The 24950-nt window shown below is 51.0% G+C and overlaps 1 protein-coding gene across 1 annotated transcript; it reads left to right on the forward strand.

The window, feature by feature from the left end:
* LOC131282367 (protein gustavus) lies at positions 1-23714 on the forward strand. The gene is made up of 3 exons (XM_058311804.1): positions 1-1543; positions 22514-23424; positions 23505-23714. Exons 1-3 carry the CDS (start codon positions 1524-1526, stop codon positions 23642-23644), a joined length of 1071 nt encoding a protein of 356 aa, XP_058167787.1. The 5' UTR covers positions 1-1523; the 3' UTR covers positions 23645-23714.
* The last annotated feature ends 1236 nt before the right edge of the window (positions 23715-24950 follow it).

A 24950-nucleotide genomic window follows, 5' to 3' on the forward strand; every position in this document is an offset into this window, starting at 1 on the left:
GCTGGCTTTAGTCGCGTCGTAGCTATCGAAGGATTTTGTTCGTTTTCTCGACTCCGTCTGCGGGAGAGGTAGCTCGTGCGCTGTTCCGCTGTGTCTGCCGTTGTGTTTGCACACAGGCCTCACCACGACGCCGCCATCACCGACCGCGACCGCGCTCCGTGTCCGATTTAGCAAACGGTCCTCCGCGCACAGCATCCCGGATCCCAACAGGGAAGAATTTTAAAAAAAAACCCATCCCATCGTAACATCATCGCTATCAGCTTCCGGTGTGCGTTGCGCGACCTCTCGCTATTGGTTCGTTTCGTTTCCGAGTGTCGACGTTCTTCGTTCGTTCCCTTTTTCGCTGCCACACACCACCACTGCCTGTGTCGGGGAAATTAGTGTCCTTTGGTGTAGTTTTCAAAGCGGAAAGGAATTCAAAGCCTTTTTTATTCCTGCCTTCTGTTCCGCCACGAGCGCGAAATCAAACGCTACTAGGTGCTAGGTGCTCCGATACTATCGCTGCCATAGCAACCACCACATCGGGGCAGCGCGGAAGAACAGCTAAGTGTGTAAGGCACAGAGTAGCCGTTTGCTCCAACTTGCCAACCAGTAGTGGACTGATCCTGCGAGCGCACGTGTCGTATCGGCCGCCAGTACGTGCCCCACGATCGTTGCATTCGGTGTGTGTGTATTTTCGGTGCATGTGTCTCCCGTATATGTGCATATCAGAGAAAAAATATGTGTTTTCGCAAAAACGCCGTGAAACGAAAGGGCTCACGACAGCCTTAGAAGAGCTCGGAGGGGCTTGAAGAAGAGGAAGAAAATTAAAAAGGGCGCCAACAACCCTCCATCGCTGCTGGCAGGAAAAAAGAAAATGATAACCACTAACAATAGTTCGCCATCTTTGTTCGCCTACTGCTTGCGGGAAGAAGTGTCGCATCGTGTGTGAGCGATTATCCAAAAAAAACCTCGCGGGGAAAGCTTTTCCCCCGATCCTGAGAACAAAGCCGACGTACAACATCTTCTCGCGTGCGTGCGTGTGTTCGAAAGGGAAAATGATCCTACCGAATTGGTGCTACCGTTGCTAGCCAAGTGTGCATTTGGTGTTTCGCGGTGAAAATATAGTACAAAAATTGTTTGAAGAAGAGTTCTCGAGCGTGTCGAGTTGAAGGAAAAAGAATTAGGAAAAAAACATACCCAAAATTTTTAGCTGTACAAAGAGTGATAAAAATCGTGCAAAAGAAAAGAAAAAGCCGTGAAAGTAAATGCAAAACGACCCTCGTACGGATACACGTCCCAATACGTCGAAGCAACCATCGTTCCTGCCGGACAGCGGGAAAGAAAAGAATCCAGTGAAAATCAACGGAGCCTCGCTCCATCGAAGCCATCTGCAGTATTTTTAACCCATAGGCTACTTGGATAATCCTTGTAAAATCGGCCCAGGGATACACGCCTAGCCGTTGTCCCTGAAAATCGAAAGAGAGAGAGAGAGAGAAAGGAAATACAAAAACGACAGCGAGGCAACAGCAAAAGACATCTAAATGGAATTAGCACGAAAAAGGTAAATTTACGCATCCGCATTTAGGGGCCAACACTAAAAAGTTGGAAGACTTCGTAGTCCACCAATTCTTGCGTGTGCGCCTTACTTTCATTCATAAAACGTACACGAACAATGATGGTCGTGAATCTCGACCGTTTGATAGTAAATTGCAACGATTTGCGTAAAGTAGGCGAATAGCTGTTCAAACGCAGACATTTTGTTTGAATTCGTCCATCTTCCATTCGCCGTTTGTACTCTACTCAAGCTCACCAGCCAGCATCCTTGACGTCCAATGGTAACACTGATACGTGCACGAGAAATCGTAAATCGGCACATCGGTTAGAATCGACTCACACGCGCGCAGAATTTAATCCTGCCAGAAGGGAAACACGTACAGAAACCTCACGCACACGCGGCACTTCCTTGCCGTTTCCACTGTGTTCGTTACCCTCCCGTACCCGTGGTGTGCGGATGTGTGCGAGCAGCATCTAACAGCCGCACGAAACAAAGGATGAAACAAAAATGGCTCTTTCGCCATATTGGATGCCTTATACTTCGTCACCGATGGGACATTTGGTGCTTTAAAAAAAAGTGTTGGAACCTTGTTTTTTGGAATTGAATCCGTATCCATAGACATTCCACTTTGAGGAACCAATTCGGGCCATCGTCGATCGCTGTGAAATGATCGATCGGCACAAAGCTGGAAACGTTTGTCTTCTTTCGATTTGTCTAACCAAACATTCGCTCAACCCCGATAGTGGTTGTTTGCTTGCCCGCTTGTGACGAGACTCTTCCCGGTTGCGATAAGGTGCAGGATGTCGTCACAGCACACCAGTTCCTCTTGGCCCCGTTCTCCTTTCGATCGGTTCCGCCTTCCCGCGCGCGGCACACGCACAAACACACGGTGTGCAAACAGAACTTACCTTGGCAGCTGATTGCGGGCACGAATGTGTGCGCCCGAACGATCGATAGGACGCTCCTAAGGCCCGGTGGGTATCATCGCTCCGATAAGCGTGGAACGTTATCGCTGGCGTAAGCACCGTTTCCGAGAACGTTACACCGTTACAGCCGGGGAATGTGTCGGTTCGGATCGGAGGATACTGATAACGGGCTGGAGTAATTGCTGCGACCGGGCTGTGGGAAGTCGGCGGCAGCAATATCTCGGTTTGCTTTTCCCACACGACACCAAAGAATGCGCTCTGTTCATACTGGAGGGAATAGAATTTTTGCCTATTCTGTGCCGCTAGTAGGGGGCTTCGAGTTCAATATTGTAACAATGTTATTTGCATCGCTTTGCGGATGGTGAAAACATCTCAAACACCGCGAATGAATACGTGAATGTTTGGCCACTCGAACCATCCTGTGAATCCTGAGCAGGGAATTCCCGTGAATGTCGTACGAAGGTACGGCCAGGTTTCTCACGAACGGTTTCTCCTTGCGTTACAAAAATAGATACCTTGTATTTCGTCAGCGGTTTCAGCGGTGAGTCAGGGGATTTTGGTACGCTGCCTAAAAAAACCCCGTGTGGCCTTTGAATGATTCAATGTCATAGTGCTCAATGATTTGTCGTTTTTTCCGTACGACAAGATTATAACAGTAATAAACTCTACCCGAGGCCGATTATCATTTGCCCTTCTGTATTCAAAAAGGAGCCATCATGATGATCTTTCGCCGATTTCCAGTAAAAAACACTATTATTCATAGACAGAGAGAGAGAGAAAGAGAGAGCGAGAGAAGACACACAGATAGAGAGATACTGGTTTAACCAGTTCAAAGAATTAGGTTTTGTGATGTTTTATTATTATTATTTTTTTTTGCTGCTAACCTCACTCTTGAGCAGCTGAAATGGACATCTTGTCTTCCGTGCCATAAATCTTCAACCTACGGATAGTAAAAAGGTACCCGATTAGTCCGAACGCCGAAAACCCTTCTGATGATGATGATCATCATCGTTTGGGCTACCCGTCGACGTATTCTGAACCGAAGTTATAACTTTGCCCAATGTTATAACGCTTCGGTGTGTTGCTTTATTTTTATGTCGCTGCTTTATTCTTGCCGCTACGTAAGGTTCTCCAAGGTTATTTTGTACGGATTTCGTTAGCCTTTGCTCTCGGGACCGTCTGACGGTCCGTTTTTTTCTTCTTCCATTCGCCCGCTTGTTCTAAGCTCGCCGGTCAAGATTCAATCGATTTTGGCGAACCACGTGGAGCGCCGGATTGAATTAAACGTTTGCATTAGGTTGTTGTTTGTCTCGTTTTCGGTGATCAATTCACAATTTATCTGCACACCGAATGGAAGAATTGCTTCGGTGGTTGTCATATGGTGGTTTGGTAACGGGGTCCCCAGTAGAAGGGTGAACGGTTTCTAAGTTGGTTGTTGCTGCCTGGTACGAGCCAAATGTTCCGTTCCCCTAAAATGGGGTCCCCTTCTCTCGTTCGCGTCAACGATAAGCCCGATCGGTTAAAACCCTTCAAGTGTAAATATGACAGCTGGCCGTGTGTGCCGTATGGTTTTTTTTTTGTGTTTTGTTTCACACTGAGTAGTTCCAACCGACGACCTCTCTAGAGAGTCGTCAAACTGTCGACGAAACAGCGCAAAAGTCAGCGACAATGCATTACGGCTGTAAGGGCCGAAAACGGAGGGAAAAGAGCAGCAGCAGGGACCGAATGCATCGGGGTAACGATAAAAACTCATTGCAGGGGTTGCGCACTATTGACTAGTGTGCCGTCTCAAGCCCCTTTTCGTCCCAACGAATGCCAGGATTTTTGTCAATTCCTCTCTCGTGGAACGGGTTTTGCGAGTTTGCCGACGCCGTTCCTCCGAACCAAAGGCAAGCCTGTGGCAAAACTTCGCCCAGCACCCCGGCGTCGCTAGCCTATCGCCGGGGCTATAAATCGGTCAATGCCCCGTCCCGGAGGAACGTACACGCGGGGTTAGTTCTGTCCCATTTTTTTCCACCGCGGTCGCGAACATGCAGGCGAAAGGATTAGCTAATTAGAGGTGTCATAAAAGATCCGGCTGCACGTTGCAGCTATAATATAAAGGCCGCCTAGGAGCAATGAGTAACGTAAAACTTATCGTCAACCAGAGTAAACACTATCGCCATCTGGTCGTGGCAACACGCGGATATGAGTGGCAGAGTTCTTGGAAGCGGCGACGTCATGGGTTGGCACGAATTTTTCGTGAATCATCTGTGTGTTGTGTCTGGGAACATATTTATCTGTGAATGATGACCAATCCAACCCAATTGACCTGATATAAGAGATACACAGCAGGATTCTTGGGAATTTTAAATTTGGCAGATTTTCGTCAATTTAAACGAACCACAAAACCGCCGACTTCCCTTTGGCATATGGGTTGAGGAAAAGCCGTACCACCAAATGAGTCACCCATCGGAACCGAAAACCCGCAGTATGGAACCGGTTTTTGGTGTGCATCGGGTTGCAACCGTTTAATACAAATGTAATACCACCGGCGACGACTCCTTTTTGGGAGGAGTGGGGGAAAACGGAGTTCGGTGAGCGGGGAAGCAACGTGACAACTGACGCGTATCCCGAAATCGTCGATGATGGAAACGCGTGAAAAGCTTTGCGACCGGCCCGCCACGTGCTTTTCGCGCTTTCTTGAGTTCGCCCGCTGAGGGGGAACGGAAGGGAGATGATGTTGGTGGTGAGTTTACTACGCGGATTTATGATTTTTCGCGCACGATCGATAGACAAAGAAATTTATTTTAAAACTGTGAAAACGGTCAGCCGAGGCGCAGCAGCATATGATGCAGCAAGGCGAGGTGATCGGTGGACCTGCAACTCCGGGCAAGACACTCCGCTGCACTCCACTCATGCGCAAGGAACAACTGACCAGCCAACCAAACCGAAATCAAAACCAGTCGAATCCAGCCAGCCATGCTGCACCGCCAGCACCGCCACACACTACCTGGATTTCCTCATGTACATCCGGTGTGCGACTTCTCCGCCGCAAAACGAGGATTTCGCTTGGCTCAACTCAACTGTGCAGCGGTTTTCGGTACGCGAATTTCAGTCCGAACGAAAAGTTGTTGGTTGGCTGGCTGGTCGACGAGGATTTCGGATCTCGGCTCTCGGGTGGATGCGTTTGGTACATCACACATCACTTTTTTCCCTTCCACATGCACTACACCACCTGCACTACGTATGGCGATGCGTGCGTAAAGCCGGTCGAAAGCGCAAACCACGCGGATCAGCAAGAGGTTCCAGCTCGGCGAAACCGATCCGACTTTCCAATAAAAAGTCGTCGCAGCCGGCGTTCCGATGCAACGGATGAATGGATGGGTGGAGACGGGGTCTGGTGGTGCGCTCCATTTTTGTCATCTAAAGACCCGCATTCGGGAGTGGAATATTGAACATATGGGTACCGGACCAATCCATTGTGTGTCGCGCTTACAATGTGGTGTTTTGTACCACCACCGCCCGTTGGAGGCGAACAGTTGCGTCACCGAAGTAGAGGCACACGCATATGAGCTCATCTCCCCGCATGGGGCATTGAACCGATTTAGCCAGCGCTTGGTGTTGGTGTACCATTAGCGAGTTTAATTTCGCCTTGTGGGAGGCCATCATCGTTGTTGGAGGCTGTGTGTTCTTGCTTCCCCGGAGTCGTCTAAATTCGATCCATCCGGTCGATGCCGAAGCACTGCCGCCTGCCTCAAATGGAGGAAGAGATTCTGTTGCTGCTGCCCCCGCTGTGCGTACACAAGCAGCGATTGTGGACCTCGAACGGCGATAAGTGGCTCGACGGTTCGCCCAAAGAACTAAGTCATTCTCCCACGCAGGCAGAAACGATCATGTAAGGAAGCTGATTGTTGTCGTTGTCGCTTTTAAACTCCGCGCGCTATGGAGCACAGACCCAGAGTATGTGGGGAGGAAGAAGAGGAGGACCTCGAAAAGAACCTGCCACTTCTAAGACCACATGCCGCACAAACGCACCCGCGTCGATCCTCGGCTGGAAGGTTCCGTGATGCACCGTGTGGGAGCAATAGATCATTGAGCTGGCAGCAGGAGGTGGCAGTTATTAGGCTGGCAGGAGGGAGATCAACCGAATTGGTTCTAAATTTGGAAGAACAGTTGCTCTCACCCGGACTCGGTGATGTACGATAATGCACTCGGGAGACAACGTGGGTTCTGAAGATCCCCGTTGCATTCGGTTCCTACATCTCTTTAAAAGTAGCTATATCTTTGTCCCCGAATCCCAGACCCATGCGACGCTTTGACGTTCCCCGTTGCCAAAGTTAGTGATGCTCCTCGCGCTCGGTGGTGACGCAACACTCCGCGAGTCCGCGCCAATGCCGGGGTCATGTTTGGTGTTTGGAGTGCTCAGAGATCAGATGGAACAAACAAAGTCCTCGTGCTTCTTTCGCTGAGTGGACGTGAATGGATCTGTTTGTTTTTAGCGCCGTAACCCTGGCGCTGTGCATGATGACTCGCAGCATCGCTCTCTTAGCACACTCTCTTTGCCCAGCGTTTTGTCGTGGAACCGTAAGTAATTTGTGCCTTTGCAAAATGGACACAGTTCCGTATCGGAGGCCAGATCTGGGGCGCTAAAAAAACCCTCTTGTCTCCGGAGGGTCCCGGGCATTCAAAGCTTGGGTCAGTTCATCGCGCGAAGGTCCCGTTCGGCTTCATTCAATTATCAACTGACACAAAAATAAAAAATAAATAAAAAAAGCCAACAGATACAGATGGATCTCTTTGTTTCAGTCTTTTCCATTCCAGCGCGCGTGCGCCGTTTCTTTCTCTTGGCCGGTGGTGTATGTCTCAAGGTGAACCACAACGGCGGAATCTGCCGGATGAATCTTGTTCAGCTGGTCATTGTCTGTCTGGGGTCGGTTTTCTTGGTTGTTTTCCACCCCGTTTTTTCTTTTGCTTCTTTTTCGATACTTAAACGTCTGCTCGAACTCCTCTCAGCGCCGTGTTTTCGTCATCGTTCTCAGGGCCACCAGTTAATCGGCCTTTGCATATATCGCCTGCAGCTGCCAAGATGATGCTGGTAGTGGTGGTGGTGGTGGTGTCGAGAATAATTAGCGTATCACTTCCGCCCTCCAGACCGCCAGCTGCTAAGAAAAGGCACAAATTAACCCACCACGTGGTGATATAGACCTCGTGAATCAATTAGAAACAAATCTCCAAAAATCCTTCGTAATTCGTCTTGGTGTAACGTTTCCTCTTCGTTATCTCTCGAGCTGCTTCTCTCGCCTTCAAGGCCCGGGCTTTATCAGCAAACGTTTTGGAACGATCAACAGCAAACAGCAGCCCGCGTTGTCGGGTGCAATTGGATGCAGTCAGTCCGCTCGGGTGCGCGACCTAAAACCTTGCCTCAGTGCCCTTTCCCAAACGGGGGAGTTGGGGGGTAGTCGCCAGAGGGGGAGGGATAGGTTTCACAATTGAACAAAAGTTTCCAATGAATAATTTGAGATAATGTGTGATTATCGTATTTTCGTACCGTCGAAACGCAACCAGCAGATCCGTTCGCTCCGCTGCCACTCGTTTGTGTATTTGCTTGGGTGTGGGAGGGACAGTAGGGGGGGAGGGTTTTACCGAGAGGGCAGGGTGCGTTCCGGGCCCGTGCATCACCTTCACGTTGGTCGGTTTTGGGTCGGCTGCAGCTCGCAGCGTCTCGCGGTTTCCCTTCCCTGGCGTAAAATGGTATATCGAAAATAATATGCGTTACACATGTTGCCTCTTTTGATGCCATTTTTGACGGTTTTTGCACTCCCCTTTCATGAAACGATGGGAGGTGAGGGGGGGCTAAGAAGGAACCACGTGGCGCGCAACGCGGGGAGGGGGAGAGACGGTCACGATCACGATCACGATCGCTAGAACGGAACCGATCCGAGTGAGTGAGAAAAGGTCCCCAAACGAGCCTAGTGGAAAAGCTACCGTGTATAGTAGGTTCTCCAGCCTTCTTTTGGCTTCGGTGGGTTCTCTCCCTCTCTCACCCTCTGTCCTTACCCTGGGGGGGGGGGGGGTCTTTCGGGCGGGGTGTTGTTAGGTTCGCGCGGTTTTACTTTTTTCGAACCAAAATGCTGCTGCTCGATTTAGTTTTATTTATTTTTCAACGTTCACCTCTCAACCGAGAAGCGTTCTGGGGTTGAGGGGGGGGGAATGTGCGTTCCAGCCGCGTGAACCTCTACGGAGAACTCGTCGTCGCATTTGGTGGTGGTGAATTTCGGGCCAGCCGGGTGGAATTTTGCGCCAAACCAACCTCCCGTGAACGAGAAGAGCGCACTCACCGTTCCGTGCGGTTTCAGTTCACTAGCACATCGGTGCACACACTAGCGCCAACTACTAACTCTCGGTGCGCGCGCGTGGAAAGCGGAAAAACAAGCAGGGAAAACCGACCGGAGTGGCCGCCCCGCGGGCTCCGGAATGGATCCGGAATGGAAACTCTGGTAGCTCGCTCGAAAGGTTCGGCTGTGTTCCGTTCACGTTTCACTGCATTGGAAACAATATACATAAACACTCGCCGGGCCCTCCGCTGTGCGTGTGTGTGTTGGTGTGTGCATGCTTCGGATCGATTGATCCCTCGAATGGATTTTTATGCTACGACACGGCCAGCTACGAAGAGGAACCGGGTGGCGAGTGGCGTGAAGGAGGGACCCTGTTGTATTTCACCGCTCTGCCGGAACCGGAGATGGACCGTGCGGCGCTCCAGTAACCGAGGGCCAGCCAGCCAGCCAAGGGCCTCCGGAGTCTCTGAGTCGTGGCTGCCGTGCGCAGTGACCAGAGCAGCAATACGATGCTGACTTCGGAACCGCGCGTGATGGTCAGCTGGCCATCGAGTCGAGTCTCTGCACTCATGCGTTCCGCGTCTCTTCCCATCGCCGGTGTCGGTTGCACTTCTTTCTGTCGCCTAACCGTGCATGTGTACGTGTGTGTGTGTGTGTGTGTTAACTTTCTCGGAAGGGGAGGAACTTCCCGTTGGAGGACGACCCGGTTGGTTGCGACATAACAAAACCCGCTCGGTTTTCGGTGACAACATTGCGCTCTTCGACTTTGAACCCGTGAGGATCATCTTGCCGTTCACTCATTCGACGGCACTTCCGTCTCCAACCAACACCACCTACACCCCACCACTAGATCTTCGTTCCGCGAAGGTCAGCCGGCCACTAGAGCAGCTCGAAAAACTTCAACGAACGCGGAACGAACGGCGGGGTTGAGGAGTGAACAAGGAGGAGGGTGTACCATGTTGAGACAAACCAGCCCCCGCGCATCTTCCTTGCGTAGAGATGATTTGCTGCGGGTTCGTTTTTTCCTTCTTCTTCTTCTTCTGGTAAAGATATACAGTTCTTTTTTGCTCGGAGTGTGAAATATTTAAAACATATTCAAATTGGAATGACGTGATCGCGTCATCCTTCAGCAACCGACTCTTCGCTTAAATAAACATGACATCCTCGGGTGAAAGGGATGGAGTGGGGTGGGGGTTCCCGCTTGGAGGTAACAATCTGCCACCGGAGACGCCTTTGTGCTCTCTGGTTGCCAATAATAATGAGATGAGACACGTCTCGGTTTCGCGCCGATCCATCCGATGTTCCGTTCCGTGGTGCTGATGAGAGGTAACCTCCAAACACCCACTCGCCTCCGTCTTCTGCGACGTTTACTTTACAGTCCAGCTGGTTTCCGTCGAAGGTCAGGTCGGTTTCGGGTTTTTTTTTCCTTTCTTCTTCTGAGCGTTGACCAAACCGAATAAAGAACAGCCGGTCAATGAAGAGTGGAGGGTAGGGGGGATGGGTTTCTTGGGGTGCGTTGAAATCAGCTTTTAAAACAAATCTGCACGCACGACCGGCAGACCACCAACAACGGGCGGCCGAAGGAAATCCCGGAAACGTTTTCGCGTCTTGTTTGGTCGCTTTCTTCCAGCATTTGTAGGCAGCTGAGAACGGAGCGGGAGAAGGAAGTTCAATGGCCAACTGCAATTGGCCAGTGTGACAGCTTCCCCCCTCCCCCACAACCACGCACTCCCCGTCCGCAAGTGGAAGGTTATTGCACGATCCTAAGGAGGAAATGCCACGATTCGCGCGCAACTTCTGCTGAGGCTGCGTGTCGCATCGCTTCCGCTTGGAAAATGGGTGCTAAAATTAGCTTTTCCCTTTTCGATCCGTACCACCGGCGTGCGTTCTCCCTACCACCCGCTCTGTCCCCTAACTCGAACTCCCCGTGGTTGGTTGCAGTGCGCTGTGTGTTTTAACGCACGCTCGGAAAATGCGCAACCATCTGACATTTACTACACGGCAACGACTTTTCCACCCTTTCGTGTGTGTGTGTGTGTGTGTGTTTGTGGGGTTGGTAAGAACTAAAGCGCGCTGGTGCGTCGGCAACGGCTTTCATTAACATTCCTGCGCCAAGTTTGCGGCGCGCTTGGTTGCGACGCGAAGCAATTCGGCTTTTCCAACCAACCCAACACCGGCGAAATGTGGTGTGTTTTTCGGCGGGGAAAACCGGGAACCAATTTTCCGTCATGGAAAATCTCGCAGCACATCAAAGCCGAGGAAAAGTTGGTGCCGTTGGATACCAAGAATAGGTCTGGTTGGTTGCGTTGCGGGGTCAGGAGAGGAATCAATGGAATGCGTCATGTTTCCCGAGTAAAGTAACATACCGAAACATCTGGGGAGAGAGAGTTCATCTTCAAAGCCGGTTCAAAAGGTCAACATGTTATTAGCTTCTAGTCCTTCTTCGTTCTATCGTGATCCTATTTTTAAGGTGACGTTTGCGAAATCCTTCGCTTGAGGCTTTGGGTGTGTGTATGTGTGTGTGTTTATCCCCCGGAAGAACCACGTCAAGGTGTTGCCGCTCGTTTGGTCTCGTCTTTCCGGCGGGGAAAAGGCCACTGGAAGCAACAATGGCGGTGTGTGTGTGTGTGTGTGCGGGGAGGCCGGAATGGAAGCCGACCAACCGACCGGCCGACCTGCATGACCGAGTAAACAGTTCAGCTGCGTTTGACAATAGATTTCCGTCGGTTTCGCTTGGCCGTTTTTACATAGCATCGCATTTGTCGGTGTGTTGAGGTGTGCTCCCCGCACCACCCCACAATCTCCCCGGCCCGGCCAGGTTTAGCGGCACGTCTCCGCGGTCAGCTAGCCAAGCGGCGACAAGCCAGAAAGCAAAATAAAAAAAAACTATACGGCCCAAGCGAAGGAAACCCGACGTCGATGTATGCATGACGCGATGCTAAGCGATGCGATCAGTTGGAAACGCGTTCTCCACGGTTCGAACGCACCGCCGCGGCGCTGTTGCTGAGGAGTTACTTCTTCTTATGAGCCTTGTGCTGCCAATTCGGAAGGGAGGAGAGGTGGGAGGACTCTCCGTGGGGAGGAAGTAGCAGCAGCAGCAGGATCAGCAACGGTCAGCTGAGCATCCGAGTCGGCGCGTCACGTCGCGTGGGACGGACGATTCGTAGCCGGATTCGAAGGAATCGAAACCACCCCGCTCAAGAATGACGGAAGCCACCGGCGACTCCTCCACGGGAATCGGTCGATCGACCGGGCGATGTATCCGTTCTGTGCATACGAAATGAAGCGCTGCCGAGACAACGTCGTCGACGCAAAACGTTTTGTTGCTGTCTTTTCGGCGCTCTTCGAGGGTGTATCGCTCGCACACCTCGCTGGGTTTCTGATCGCTTCGCCAAGCACGTTCGCTTTGTCGCTGCCTCCGCTACCTTTCCGGCTACGCACCGTCTCCCAGCTGCGTCTTCCTGTTTTCGAGCGATGAAACACAATGAAGCAACTTCTTCTCGAAGTCACAAAGTTCTCGTCGTGACATACGCATACAAAATAGCACAACCCCAGGATGGGGAAGGATTCTCATCAGAGGTGACGGCAGGACAGAATGCAACCTCACGGGCACACGGAGGGGTGTCATCTCTCGTGTCATTTAACGGCGAATTTAAATTGGCCAACATCCAAGTGACACTTTGCAGTCGGTCGAATTTTCGTCGGTCGTTCCATTTAATTTATTAAAACATAAACACATACACACACACCCGGAGGTCATATCGTACAGGAAAGGGGTGGGGGGTGGGGGGAGGGAGGTGCGTGATGTGTGTGCACGTCATATAGCGCTGACCGTGATACGCGCCGGCTGGGGGACGCTCACACAATTCGTTTCGGGGTTGTTGATGTGATCTGGTTTTTTGCGTTTTTTTACATTTCAACCGGAGGGCCATCTCCCAGAGGGGTGGGGGAGACAGTGGAGCTGTAGGAAGGGATACCATTGACACCAAAATTGACCACCAGACTACTACTAACCCTCCGTGCTTGTCGTCGTCGTCGTCGTCATCGGCGGTGTGAAGGTTTTCTCGTGGTTCGTGCGCAACCAAAATTCGTTCCTTGACCTCTCACGCCCGCGGAGACCATGGGTAGGAGTTGTGGGTACTGAGGAGGGGTGGGGTAATGTCATCACCGCTTAGCTGTACCGGGGACACGGGGTCTTCCTCCTTGCGCGAAGGTTGACAACATATTGCAGCAGAGGGTCACGTCCTTTAGAGCCGGCGTCGACGGAGGGAGTGCGGGTTGTTGATTCTCATCGATTAAGTATCCAAATACACACACACACACACTGCCAGTGAACCTTGTGGTGCTGTAATCGGTCATATCGATTATACAAATAATAATTTTAAGCGCCCAAGTCAAAAAGGTGCGTGCACTACGCTCTCTCACGCGGTTCTTCGTCGACGTTGGCGTCTTCGTCGTGTGTTCGGAGGCCGTTTGGTCGATCCTCAACGTGCCTCTTTTTTTGTGCGCGAGCTGGGTTTTATGCTATGAGGGTACGCGCGCGTGTACTGCATGCTGACCTTCATGCTTTGTTTGTCCGATGGAGCGGCTCGTCACGTCACCAAGCGAGTATGATGTGTCGTGCCTGCAAAACATCTTGCGGGTACCTCGAGTACTCTCCATAGCCGATGGCTGCCAATAGTTCACACAGGAAGCCAACAGACACGAGGCAACCCGCATTGTGGAGCAATTGTTTAACCGTTTTCTAGTTTGCGGAATTAAATGAAGCGGTTCGAAGCCATAGATTAGTGGATTCATTTCAACGAAGGGTCCATTAAACGACAGCTGTCACAAAAATGTTCTCTGGAGTACATGATGGTCATGGGAGTAATTCTGCGTTGATGAATAGGGTTCATTAAAACATTTCCAGCAAGCGGAGGGGACCATGGTGTAGGGGATAGTGTACTCTACTCCCATCCTAAACGACGTGGGTTCGAGTCTTCAATACTCCCTCAGCAAAGAACCTAAATAAATCATCCATTATTGACTGTTCGAAAATGATTTCAAGTGGGAAGGAGGTACTTTGTAGTCACCAATTTTAAGTCAATTTTAAACGCCAATGATAAAAAGGTAAACGGGTCTTTGGGGAGAAGCGATGGCGTACTACTACAGTGTCCGGTCCCTATATGGTGATGGCCACAACGATAGCATCGCCACCTCCGCAATGTGTGAAGCCGTGCGCACTTGGAGAAGCGTGTTTGAATGTCCTCCTCGTCCCCACCTGCTGCTCCTGCGACGACGACGACGACGACGTTGACGACTGTCTTGATTTGGTTTGCCATTTTAATGGAGTTGCCAGGTTCTCTCTCTAGGCCGCACTCCTGCAAATGGTGTGTTTAAGTCGTTGGTGTATCAATGATAGAAATAATAATGACTTGACCTTGGCCACGTTCGTGTTGGCAACCATACGTCTATATTACTCTCCAGCGGAGATCCAGCTTTCCGCCTCGCGTCGTTGAATAATCAAAATCGTTCGTTTCGTGTGCTTGCTTAGCTTCCACCTACCTTGCTGAAGAAAGGAAGGTTTTCCACCATTTACCTTCGTCGATTAGCATGGATAAAGCCGCCGAACTCACAAGATCTGTCCTTCCGATCAATGTTTTTCTTCTTCAAACATTGTGCGGGTTTAATTTCCGCTTTCCATCAACGTCATAATGTTGTCGTCATCGCTTAGGGTCTTTGACAAGCGCGACGCCTCTACACACGTCTCTCTACACCACGTGTGTATACGATCGTGCCTGTTTGTGTATGTCTGTGATAAGGTCCATCCAACGGTGGCCACCTCGTGCGGACACGTGTGAGGCCAAGGTCCAACCGGCACAGAGACGAATAGTAGGAATACGTGCCACACAAAAAGAGGCAAGAAAAACAGCATCAAAACACGACAACAAATGAAACCGGAGCGATAGCGCATACCGAACACACATAATTGCACGCGAATGCAACACCATCTTCAGCACCCGCTTTTCCCCCTCTCTCTCCCCCCCCCCCCCCCCCCCCCTTTCCGGAGGAGTTTTCCCGCGCTCTTCCTCGTGTGGTACCGGTGGAGATCTCTCGGCTCTCGGAGTGGATCGCCATCCAAAATGGCGACAGCTCAAAGCCATCGGAAGGCACATGATGGCTCTTCGCAGCAGCTGCTTAGCATTAGCGTTTCGTTTTCCGAGCGTTCGTGTGGTTGTAATTTAAATTTACATAAAAGCAAAAGAGCGTTAAATTGCCGCTAATTGTCGAATGACACACCGTCGCGCCGAGTGTGTTTGCTGAGATGTCGCCGAAGGTGTCCGCCGTGCTCTCCGGTGGTGGACGGGAAGGAACGAGGAAGCAAACTATGGAAGGCTTGTTGTTGTGTTGCCAACTCGGTGTACGGGGTTTATTTTTTAACCCGCGATGTGTTACTCCATCCACTTCTGCAAACTTTAAGCAAACGTCACTTGAGAAGACGAGGCCTTTGTCGTCATCATCGCCATCGTTGTTGGCACGATTGGGCGAAGTTTATGTAAAAACTGTTACTTCAGGGTTGCTAATGCGAATGCGTGTGCCTTCTTTTTTGTCACCCGAACAGGTTCGCTTGGCTTTTTGTTCATTTCGATCGGTTTGCTCAACAAGAAACCTGCTAAAAAATATGTCAGGCGGCCACCAACACACACACACACACGCAATAAGTCGATGGTGTCGATGATGTTCAAGGAGCAGATGAACTACTTTGCGCTTTCATCCGTCCGACACCCGCGCGTCGGTTCAACACCTTCTTCTCCTCGTTAGTTTGATTTGCATCGATCCACCATTTTCCATTCATAACCTCACTTTACCTTTCGGGGGGGATACCGTTTGCGGTCGCATCGGTTGTGTTGATTGTTGAGTTAAGTGGCCATGTTCTCCAATTGTGGCCCGATGAAGTTCAACTCCTCTCCCCTCGACCACCCCTGGATATGATGATAGGCGATGGCCTCGATAGGCAAATGTCAATATCTGTAGCAATAGCAAACGCGACGAGGAAGAGAGAGAGAGAGAGAGAGCAAACTCTTGAGCAAATGGCACCACTTTGGCCAACTTTTCCGCCCCCCGGTTGTTGGTTCCAAAAGGGGAGAGAGGGTGATATTAGAGGATAGAAAGATCGTGCGTGAATATCCAGTTTGACGTTTCGACCGCACCGAGCGTCATTCGTCTTTTCTTAACGCAGGTTCAGGTTTCCTTCGACTAGGAAAGAAGTACGTTGCATTCTTCTTACCCCCTCCCCATCCCGCAAAGTAACAACCATGGGTCGAGCGTCGTGCCCCCCTCAAGGTCGGCTCATTATGCTCAATCTGCATAAATTTTTTAATGGCCATTGTTTTCGGTAAAAGGTCGCTGGCGCGCCAAGCCTCCTTGTGGCCGTCTGGTGCTGCCCTTCCGTGTATTCTGTGTGCTGTGTGTGTGTGCCTCTCTCTCGGTCTGAGTTTGTGTGACCGTAATGGCCGCACGACACGCTGCTAGAGAGCTTGGATCGACACCGAACCGCCGAACCATTCAGTTTCAGACGTTGACCGACTAACCAACTCGGGGTGGACCAGTCCTTGCTTCGATGGCTGTTTACGGGGTGCAGCATTCAACGCAGCCATTCGAATGCGTTGTGCAATGTGTGCCTCACACGTATGTCGGCGTCGGCCCACAGTTGCGCGCGCCCCGTTCGCGCATTCTAGCAGCTCCGAGTTCGGCGCGTACGGCGGTTTCGAGCTGAACAAACATGGCCCGGGGATGGGTGCGGGGGAAAGCTGATGCTGGCTGTCGGCAAGGAACATAGGTACCAGCCATTCGGGTGCTAAATGTATCGGGCCGTGCATTTCCTTTCCTTTCGCCGTCTCTTGTTGCACCGAATGTGTGGTGTTGATGCTACACTTTCTCACCACAAGTATTTAAGTCAACTCGCTTTGAAGAGACGACGGATGAGAACACTTTGGGAATGTTTCGGCTGGCGTGAGATGATGCTTTTCTATCAAACGCTGTGCGATCTCGATCCCGATCTTTGTTGCCGCAGCCGGCAGCAAATTATGTAAAAAGGTGCAAAACCATAGGCATAGGAAGCCAACCTAAAATAGCATTAAAAAAAACCACCGGGTGGTTTTATCGAACTCTATTACTACGCGAGCCAACAGCCCCAGCTTCGGTTGCTGGCGCCACAACTCTTTGCAGCATAAATGCATACCTGCCCTCCTTCGCACGCGCTTTTCCACCTCTGGCTGGTTCGCCAGTTGGCCACGATTTTTGTCGGATTGAAGGTTAACACGTTTTTTTATTTCTTTCTTTCTTTTCCCGCTTTTTTCCACCACCATTCGCTCACTCGTTTGTCGTTCGGTCCGGGTTTTTGTCCGGCGGGTTGGCGGCGGGAGGCCGCTGCGTTTGCATTTCAATCATAATGCTCTCGGACCTTACATAACTGTCTGCGAACCAACCTTCGCGAACGTCGAATTGCTTCCCAAGGCCTTCCCCGCAGCCCGGCAGCCCGGCCAGTGGTCGCAAACCATTGAACAATCGATCTTTGTCGCCTTCGTCGCCGTGTGTATGTTTGACTATGTGTGCGAGTCCGGACTCTGCCGGTTGGCTTTTTTTTTGTTTCATTTGGTTTCGTTTGCATATGGGTTCGGTGTCTGTTAGTAAGGGCTTTGTCTCCCCTCCCCTCATCTCCAGAAAATTCCCACCCTCGAAACGAAGGGGTGGTGAGTTCCGCTACGAGTTCGTTCATTCATCCCAGGATCGATCAATAGGACGGGGGATCGTATTAAACAAATCCCATTGTCTTAAAGCAACTTGAACTTTGGCTCCGGGTAGGCAATTACATCAGTTGGTTCTCTACATATTTGTCCCTTTGCAGGCCCATTCTCTGATATTACCCCATTGGCCCTTTTCCTCCTCGCCTCCCGCGCCCCCCTTTCGTGCTCTGAGTCAAACCAGCCGTTTGAAGGACATCGTTCTGGGCACGATTAATTCCCTCATCAAACACCTCGTTTGTGTTGCAGGAAGTGTGTGTGTGTGTGTGTGTGGGAGCAAACATTTCCCAAGATCGTGCCGACGTCATCAGCATATTATCCTCCTCAGGCGTCCGGTTTTCCCCCACCCGCTCCCAAAGGCTCCGCTGGTTCATTAACAACAATCGAATGATTCATTTCTCGTTCCGAACCTTACGAAGCGGCCACTTTGTATGCCAATTACATTAACCATATGTCGCTGCATCTCGGAGCCAACGCGGGCGGAACAACGGACTGTGATCTCTGGCACATCTGGGGAAAATAAAGAACGGCCACTAAATCATTCGCCTGTTGGGTTCTTGCTGTGAATGTTTCAAACTATTTCTCCGGGTTTTCCTTTTCTTCTGTTTTTTTTTTCAAACTTATCGCCAACGGATGTGGTGAACAGGCGAATACGATCACCACACTCGAACTGGGTTGGAAAGACGTAAGATCCTTCGGCGTCGGAGTGGAAGTTCCCAGGATTCGTCCAGGATCATGTTTTTCGGTGCTCCATACTTGTGTTTTTTTCCTTTCCTCTCCGGTGTAAGCTGACTCCGAGCCGATGTTATCGATTGTCGGGACCTTTTGCGGTGTCACATTACACACACCGTCCCATCCGCATTACCGATGAAGGCCGCTTTAAAAGTCACTCAAGTGCACCCGAAAGTGCCGAACTCGACGGACGGAAAATTTGTCCCGACTCGACTCGAATCCCGCAACATCCGTCCGTCGGAAGTGATCGAGTGAACTGATCGCCTCGAAAGTGGTGGATCGATCGATCGATCGGGCTGAAGTTTCCTACTGGCAGACTCGTTGAAGCCATCCCGGGACTGCCCGGAAAAGGCTATGGAAAATGTGGCGCTTATGTTGCCACATCGGTGTGTTACAGTATCACCCGGAGCCCGTGTGTAACATTTGGTTAGTCGGCACACCACTTTGGCAGATGATTTATTTGGTGGCGTTTTGCTTACTTTTTATTCCACTTCACCTTTTTTTTATTATGCTGGTTGTACCTTTTTATCTTTCACACCACACTGTCCCTCTCTCCCTCTCTTTCTTCGACCACAAAGTACTACTGTACGCTTTTTTCTGCTTTTCTGTTCGGTATGCGGTGGAACTTATGTTTGCATGTTGCGTCTGTGCGTATGTGCTCCGCGCGCCTTTGAAGTACTCAGGCGTCAACTGTTGGCGTCCCCAACTGTGTGCGTCGGGCCCTCTCGAGGCAGTTTGGTTAAATTTGTTGCACATTTTATTGCCCCGCGCGCGTTTCGCTGTAATACATTAACCGAAAGAGTTTAGAGCCGGGCCCGGGTTGCAACTTTTGCTGTATTTGCCTTCCCTACCCCCCGCTCCTCCTCTACCACCCGGTGATCTCATGCGGGTTGCAGATAATTACCAGACAGAGAGAGAGAGAGAGGGAGGGAGAGGGAAGGGAAATAAGAAGTGCAGCAAAAAGCCGACTTCTCCTTTTGAGTAATGAATTATGACAAATTGGTGCGACGGCGGTGTGTGTGTGTGTGTGGCTGGGTTTCGCAAGCATTCAAAGTGTCCGTTCCCTTAGCCAACCTCTCCACCGTCCTCCGTCCACAGTCCGTAGTGCGTGTGTGCAATGATCGTGCCGTAATCGGGTACCGTTTGATTCCGCCAGAAGTAGTTTGGTTTGGTTTGGGACGCACCTCAAAATCATGCAACTCTCAACGGCATAACAAACTCACACACACACACGTCTCTCTATTTGGAATTGAGCTCCAGATCTCGGGCTTTCGAAAAACAGGCCCTTTTCCTTGCATTGCATGCTGTGTGAATGCCTCAAACCCGCTATGATGAGGTTCAGTTAGTTATTTGTCCCCCTTTGTACACACGAAGGACTCACGTTCATATTTACAGTTGGTCAAACGCGTCAAACACCGAATCGGTTCCCTTCTCGCTGGATTTATCCCGTTCCGAACTATTCGTGAGTCAGCGATCGGAACCGTTCGATGTCTGGCTCGTGTTATGTCCCTCCTAATTTCCACAGTGCACTGCCAAAGGAGTCAACGTCAAAGCAAGGCGCCCTCGTCCTCACCTCGTAGCCGCTTTCGACTCCGATTGGCATTATCGGCTAATGTGTCCCCCTCGTTAAAGGCTGAGGATTGTCCAATTGTCAATGCGAAAAGTTTGCACAACCTCTATCGATCGGTTGCGCCACCCGGAAGTTGGGGGATGCCGTGCGACCTCCCCTCCTATGTGCTGCAATCCATCCACGAGTATCCTTCCAGCGGCATCCGCCAAACGAATTGTTGCCACGCTCTGTATACAGAGACTTGATCGATGATGCATATAAAGCGACTAAAGGGATGCTTTAGATCCGAAACTGATTCTTCTCCCAAGGCCCGTTATATACCGTGGCTGCTGGAGGGGAGTTTCGAAAGGACGAAACCAGCAGAGCATCATCCGGCGCTGGCAGGAACTGCGCATGATCCGCACATCCTGTTCGTGTTCCGAAGGGACGACTCGCGCGTTGGTAAATGCCGTATACGAAAGCATTTACAATCGGGGTACCACCCGAGGCTGTGCCTTCTTTCCCTCACATCAACACATCCCTGCGTCTCACGATGGATGCTGCTGCTGATGCTGGTAGCTGGCAACGGAACCCCTCGGGAAGAGTACATAACGGCACGAGATAGCTTGAACACTTGAATTGTGATTTCTCTCCCTTTCATCTTCTGCTGTTTGACATTTAATCGATACGGTTCTCTGGTTATACTTTCCCACACCGTACGCTTTGCTACTGGAAAGATTCGTATGTGTGCTCAAAGACCCTTCTAACGTGCCTCAAAGTGTTGGTGCGCGTGGTTTTAATTCATGCACTGACGTCTTTCTCCACTACGGAACCGAGTCACTTCCTAGTTATTTACGGTTCTTTATACATCCACCGAAAAAAAACAACATCCCAATTCGGCGTGTTTAAACGATCGGAAAGCTAATCGAATGAAAGCGAACCCAAGCCTTCAGCTCAACGGGAGATGGGAATGTTCTCTTTCGTGATGGAAATCTCGTGCTTATCGCTTCCCCGCAATCGGCACACAACGCGACCGAAGGCAGGAAATTACTAATGATTTTGACATTTCGTTGTGTCGTTCTCGCCGTTTGGTACGCGACCGGAGCGACCGAAGAGATGACGTTATCGTGCGCTGATGTGCGTTCTTGGGCTCCAGCAAGATCACACTCTCACAAAACGTTATACGAACCCTTCCGTGTTCTCTCCCTCCACCCCCCCCAATCCAGACACTCTCCTCTGGTGTGTCTGCTGGCGCGCTGAATGACTGACGGACAAGTGGTAAATTCAATTTAAAATTGATTTGACATCTCGAACGGCGGCACGGAGCAAGGAGCGCGGCTGGAATTAGAGAGAAAGGAATACATACGGACACATACAAGCACGGAGTACTTGAATCAATTGTGGTTTTACTAAATTGGGTATAATGAGGGCAGGGGCGGGGAGGGGGAGAAATGGCCAGTATAAATATCAACACCAGCAGGACCCTCGGCGAGTGGGGCGATGGATTATTGGCAATTAAAGCGGAAGGTCGTTGTCGGGGAAGGTTTTTCTGCACACACACACACATGCTCCGTCAAGTAAAAAAAGGGGATCCTTTGTTCCGCAAGCTGATCCGCACAAAGCGATCCTCTCGTGATGTTCGATCGATGGATCACAGCTGCTGCTTCCATCCTGTGGCGAGAGAGGTTTCCTATCTTGTTTATCTCCATTTCGTGGTCAGTTAAAAGTTTGCAACGCACCTGCCACTGGCAATGGCCACACCAAAAGGGCGCTGAGGACCTCGAGGTACAATCCTTTTGAGGCGTCCATTTTCACCTGCAGCTTGTCGTCTCTTGCTTTTCCTTCCGTCATATTCGGCCCATTTGGACGTGATACCCATTATCGTTAGCCACAAGGGGAACACAGGGTGGTCACAGCTGCTTTTTCCTCCGCTGGTCGCCGACCTGATGAAACCGTCAGCGCCAGCGACAGACAACAAAGGTTAATACTTCTTATTTGGAAGAGAGAAAGGAAGCCCGAAAGCGTGCCAATGAAGCTGGGCGAAAGGTCCAGACGGGAAGTTCGCCAGGTAAACAGCGTAATTCCGCTGACTAACCGATGACGCGGCGGTGTGTGTAACCTTATATCCGCCCGACATCTTTCACTTCGGTCCAAGGATTGTTTACTACACATTGCCTTTTACTACCACTCCACAATGGGCACACAACGGCGGCATGCCGTGTTCCGAAGTACAGGACATTCCCATAGTTTATTTTTAACCCCTCGCTCGTTTGTGTGCGTTTGGGTTGGATTAACCTTGGTCGTAATTTCCTTTCTTTGGGCCATTTTGGGCGAAACGAGACCAAAACGTGTTCCTCGTTGGACGTGTGGCGTTGTTTACATTCCCTTCCATCGATATAGGATCCATGCATATCCCAATCTCAACGGAGTGTGTAACGGTGGCGCACGTTTGTTGATTTTTCGCTCCCCCAAAAAAGGAAAGCCTACGAAAGAACGGTAACACGGCTTGGACGGGCCAAGGACGACACTCGATCGGGTTTCCCATTTTTAAAGGATCTAGTCGCGGGATTTATTTTTAGCAACCCGGGGAGAGAGGAATATAGATATGGTGAAACAACTAACGGGATACTTACGCCTCGCTTTTCCTTTTCCTTTCCCTTTTTTTGCAGATACAAATCTAGCCGGGGTCCGGTGCTAAGGTCCAGCGAACGTCGCCGTCCACAGAGTATATCGTCATCCACCTCCGCACTAGTGCCGCGCGTGGTCCTGAACCGCATCGATCCGAGAGACTGCGAGCAGCGTATCCGCGTGTCGTACAAGGTCGCCATCCGCAGCACCAGAAGCAGCCGCACCAACACCAGCAGCAGTCACAGTGGCATGAGCATGGGCCAAAAAATCAGTGGCAGCGTAAAATCGGTCAGCCGCGACCAGCCGTCCCCGTTCATTCCGAAGATCCCCCGCGAACTGGCAGCCCACTTCCAGCGGCCGGCCCGGCTCGACGTGCTGCTCGACATGCCCCCGGCGCCGCGGGAAACGCAGCTGAAGTACTCGTGGAACTCGGAGGACCGCTCGCTGAACGTGTTCGTGAAGGAGGACGACAAAATGACCTTCCACCGGCATCCGGTGGCACAGAGCACAGACTGCATACGGGGCAAGGTGGGCTTCACCAAGGGGCTGCACGTGTGGGAGGTGTTCTGGTCGACCCGGCAGCGCGGCACGCACGCGGTCATCGGCGTGGCGACGGCCGAGGCGCCCCTGCACTCGGTCGGCTACCAGAGCCTCGTGGGGCTGAACGAGCACAGCTGGGGCTGGGACCTCGGTCGGAACAAGCTGTACCACAACTCCAAGTCCTGCCCGGGCGTCACCTACCCTGCGATACTGAAGCCGGAGGAGACGTTCCTGGTGCCGGACAAGTTCCTCGTCGCGCTCGACATGGACGAGGGTACGCTCAGCTTTATCGTCGACGGCCAGTATTTGGGGGTGGCGTTCAAGGGACTGAAGGGCCGCAAGCTCTACCCGATCGTGTCCGCCGTGTGGGGTCACTGCGAGATTACGATGAAATATATCGGTGGTTTAGATCGTGAGTATTCCGCTTCTTCCGTCGAGTATTCTTCTCGCCCGCTAATATGAGACCACTCTCTTCCTATTGTTTCCTTCCAGCCGAACCACTGCCACTGATGGATCTCTGTAGGCGCGTCATTCGCCAGAGAATCGGGCGAACGTATCTCGAGGAACGCATACCAAACCTAGCCCTGCCGCAATCGATGAAAACCTACCTGTTGTACCGGGATCGAAGATAATAAAGCGACCACCAGGCAGTGGGAGGAGGAGGAGAAGGAGGTGGGGGAGAAGATAGAGGACAAGGAGCAGCAACAGCGGCGGCAGGAGGCACCGAACTCATTCGGTAGCGGACCACCACCACCACCACCACCATTCACCACCAAGTGAAAGAACAACACCACCTCCACCACCAGCAACACACCACGACCACCATAACCTCCACGCTAAGGACGAGCTAGGGATAACGGCGAACACGAATCGAACAAAATATTTAGGAAGAAAAGCATAAGCGGGGGCACAAATATTGAGTACTAGGGCCGGTACAATCCTCAGTCAATCTCCATAAACCCCTCCCCCGGCGGTGCCATTAGCCATGTTCCACACAAGTAGAATTCGCTGGCGATTGCTGGGGGGATGGGGTACTATCTTCTCTCCACTCTCTCGCTCGCAACGAAGAGAAGCAAGCGAAGAGTGTCGGTCTTCCCCGCGTATCCGGCGTGTGACTCTTGGAGCCCGCTCTTTTTTTTCCTTTCTCCGGAAACGGAAGATCATCTTGCTCGTCCGTAAATTTTCGAACAGGACATGATCGGGACACGGAGGACGATCATGTTACACCACGTCACCCCTCGTCACTTGTATGTGTCTGTGTGTGTGTGACTGGTGAGAGAGTCCATGCGGGGGGTGAAGCTTCTAAGGTCGAAGCGAACCAAGCAGAAGGAACCTTAGAACAATCCTTTCGATACACAACGTTTGTGTGTGTGTGTGTGTGTGTGTCTGAACGAGTGTGTGAGTGTGTGAGTGTGTGGGGACACGACAAGCAGATGCGCGCGCAATAATATACAGCATTCACGGCAGCACGGCTATTAAGTATTCTTTAATAATTGTGGTACTGCCCGGCGATGATTACGATGACTACTACTATTACGATAAGTTTTATTGCTATTTTTATGGACATTTTTTTTTTAGAAGAAGAGAAGAGAAAACTTACGATTACTTCTATGTACGAAAATATAAAATAAAATTAAACATCTGTACACACACCCCTAACACATGGAGAAAAAAATTCTAGAGTCTAGACCACGGGATCTACTGTCGGTTGAATCACCTTTTTTTTTTGTTTGTTGGTTTGTTTTGTTTCTGTGGTCCATAGTTTCTTTTTTTTTATTATTATGTATCCTTATTCTATTTTGTGATAAAAAAAAGCGCAACAAGAAGAACCGCACCGAGCCTCCGGCGGTTGTATGTGTGTGTTTGTGTCTTTGGGTGTATGTGTACGTGTGTGTGTGCGTGGGTGAGTGGAATAGTGCCGATCAGCTGTCTTCTCGT

The sequence above is a fragment of the Anopheles ziemanni genome, chromosome 2 (assembly GCF_943734765.1).
Source record: "Anopheles ziemanni chromosome 2, idAnoZiCoDA_A2_x.2, whole genome shotgun sequence".
Classification (NCBI taxonomy): Eukaryota; Metazoa; Arthropoda; class Insecta; order Diptera; family Culicidae; genus Anopheles; species Anopheles ziemanni.

Bases quoted from the DNA above. Each gene is read 5' to 3' on its own strand.
- LOC131282367 (XM_058311804.1), top strand. From the start codon at position 1,524: ATGGAATTAGCACGAAAAAG. The intron at 1,544-22,513 runs GTAAATTTACGC...CTTTTTTTGCAG, and splicing joins ATGGAATTAGCACGAAAAAG to ATACAAATCTAGCCGGGGTC. The intron at 23,425-23,504 runs GTGAGTATTCCG...GTTTCCTTCCAG, and splicing joins ATATATCGGTGGTTTAGATC to CCGAACCACTGCCACTGATG.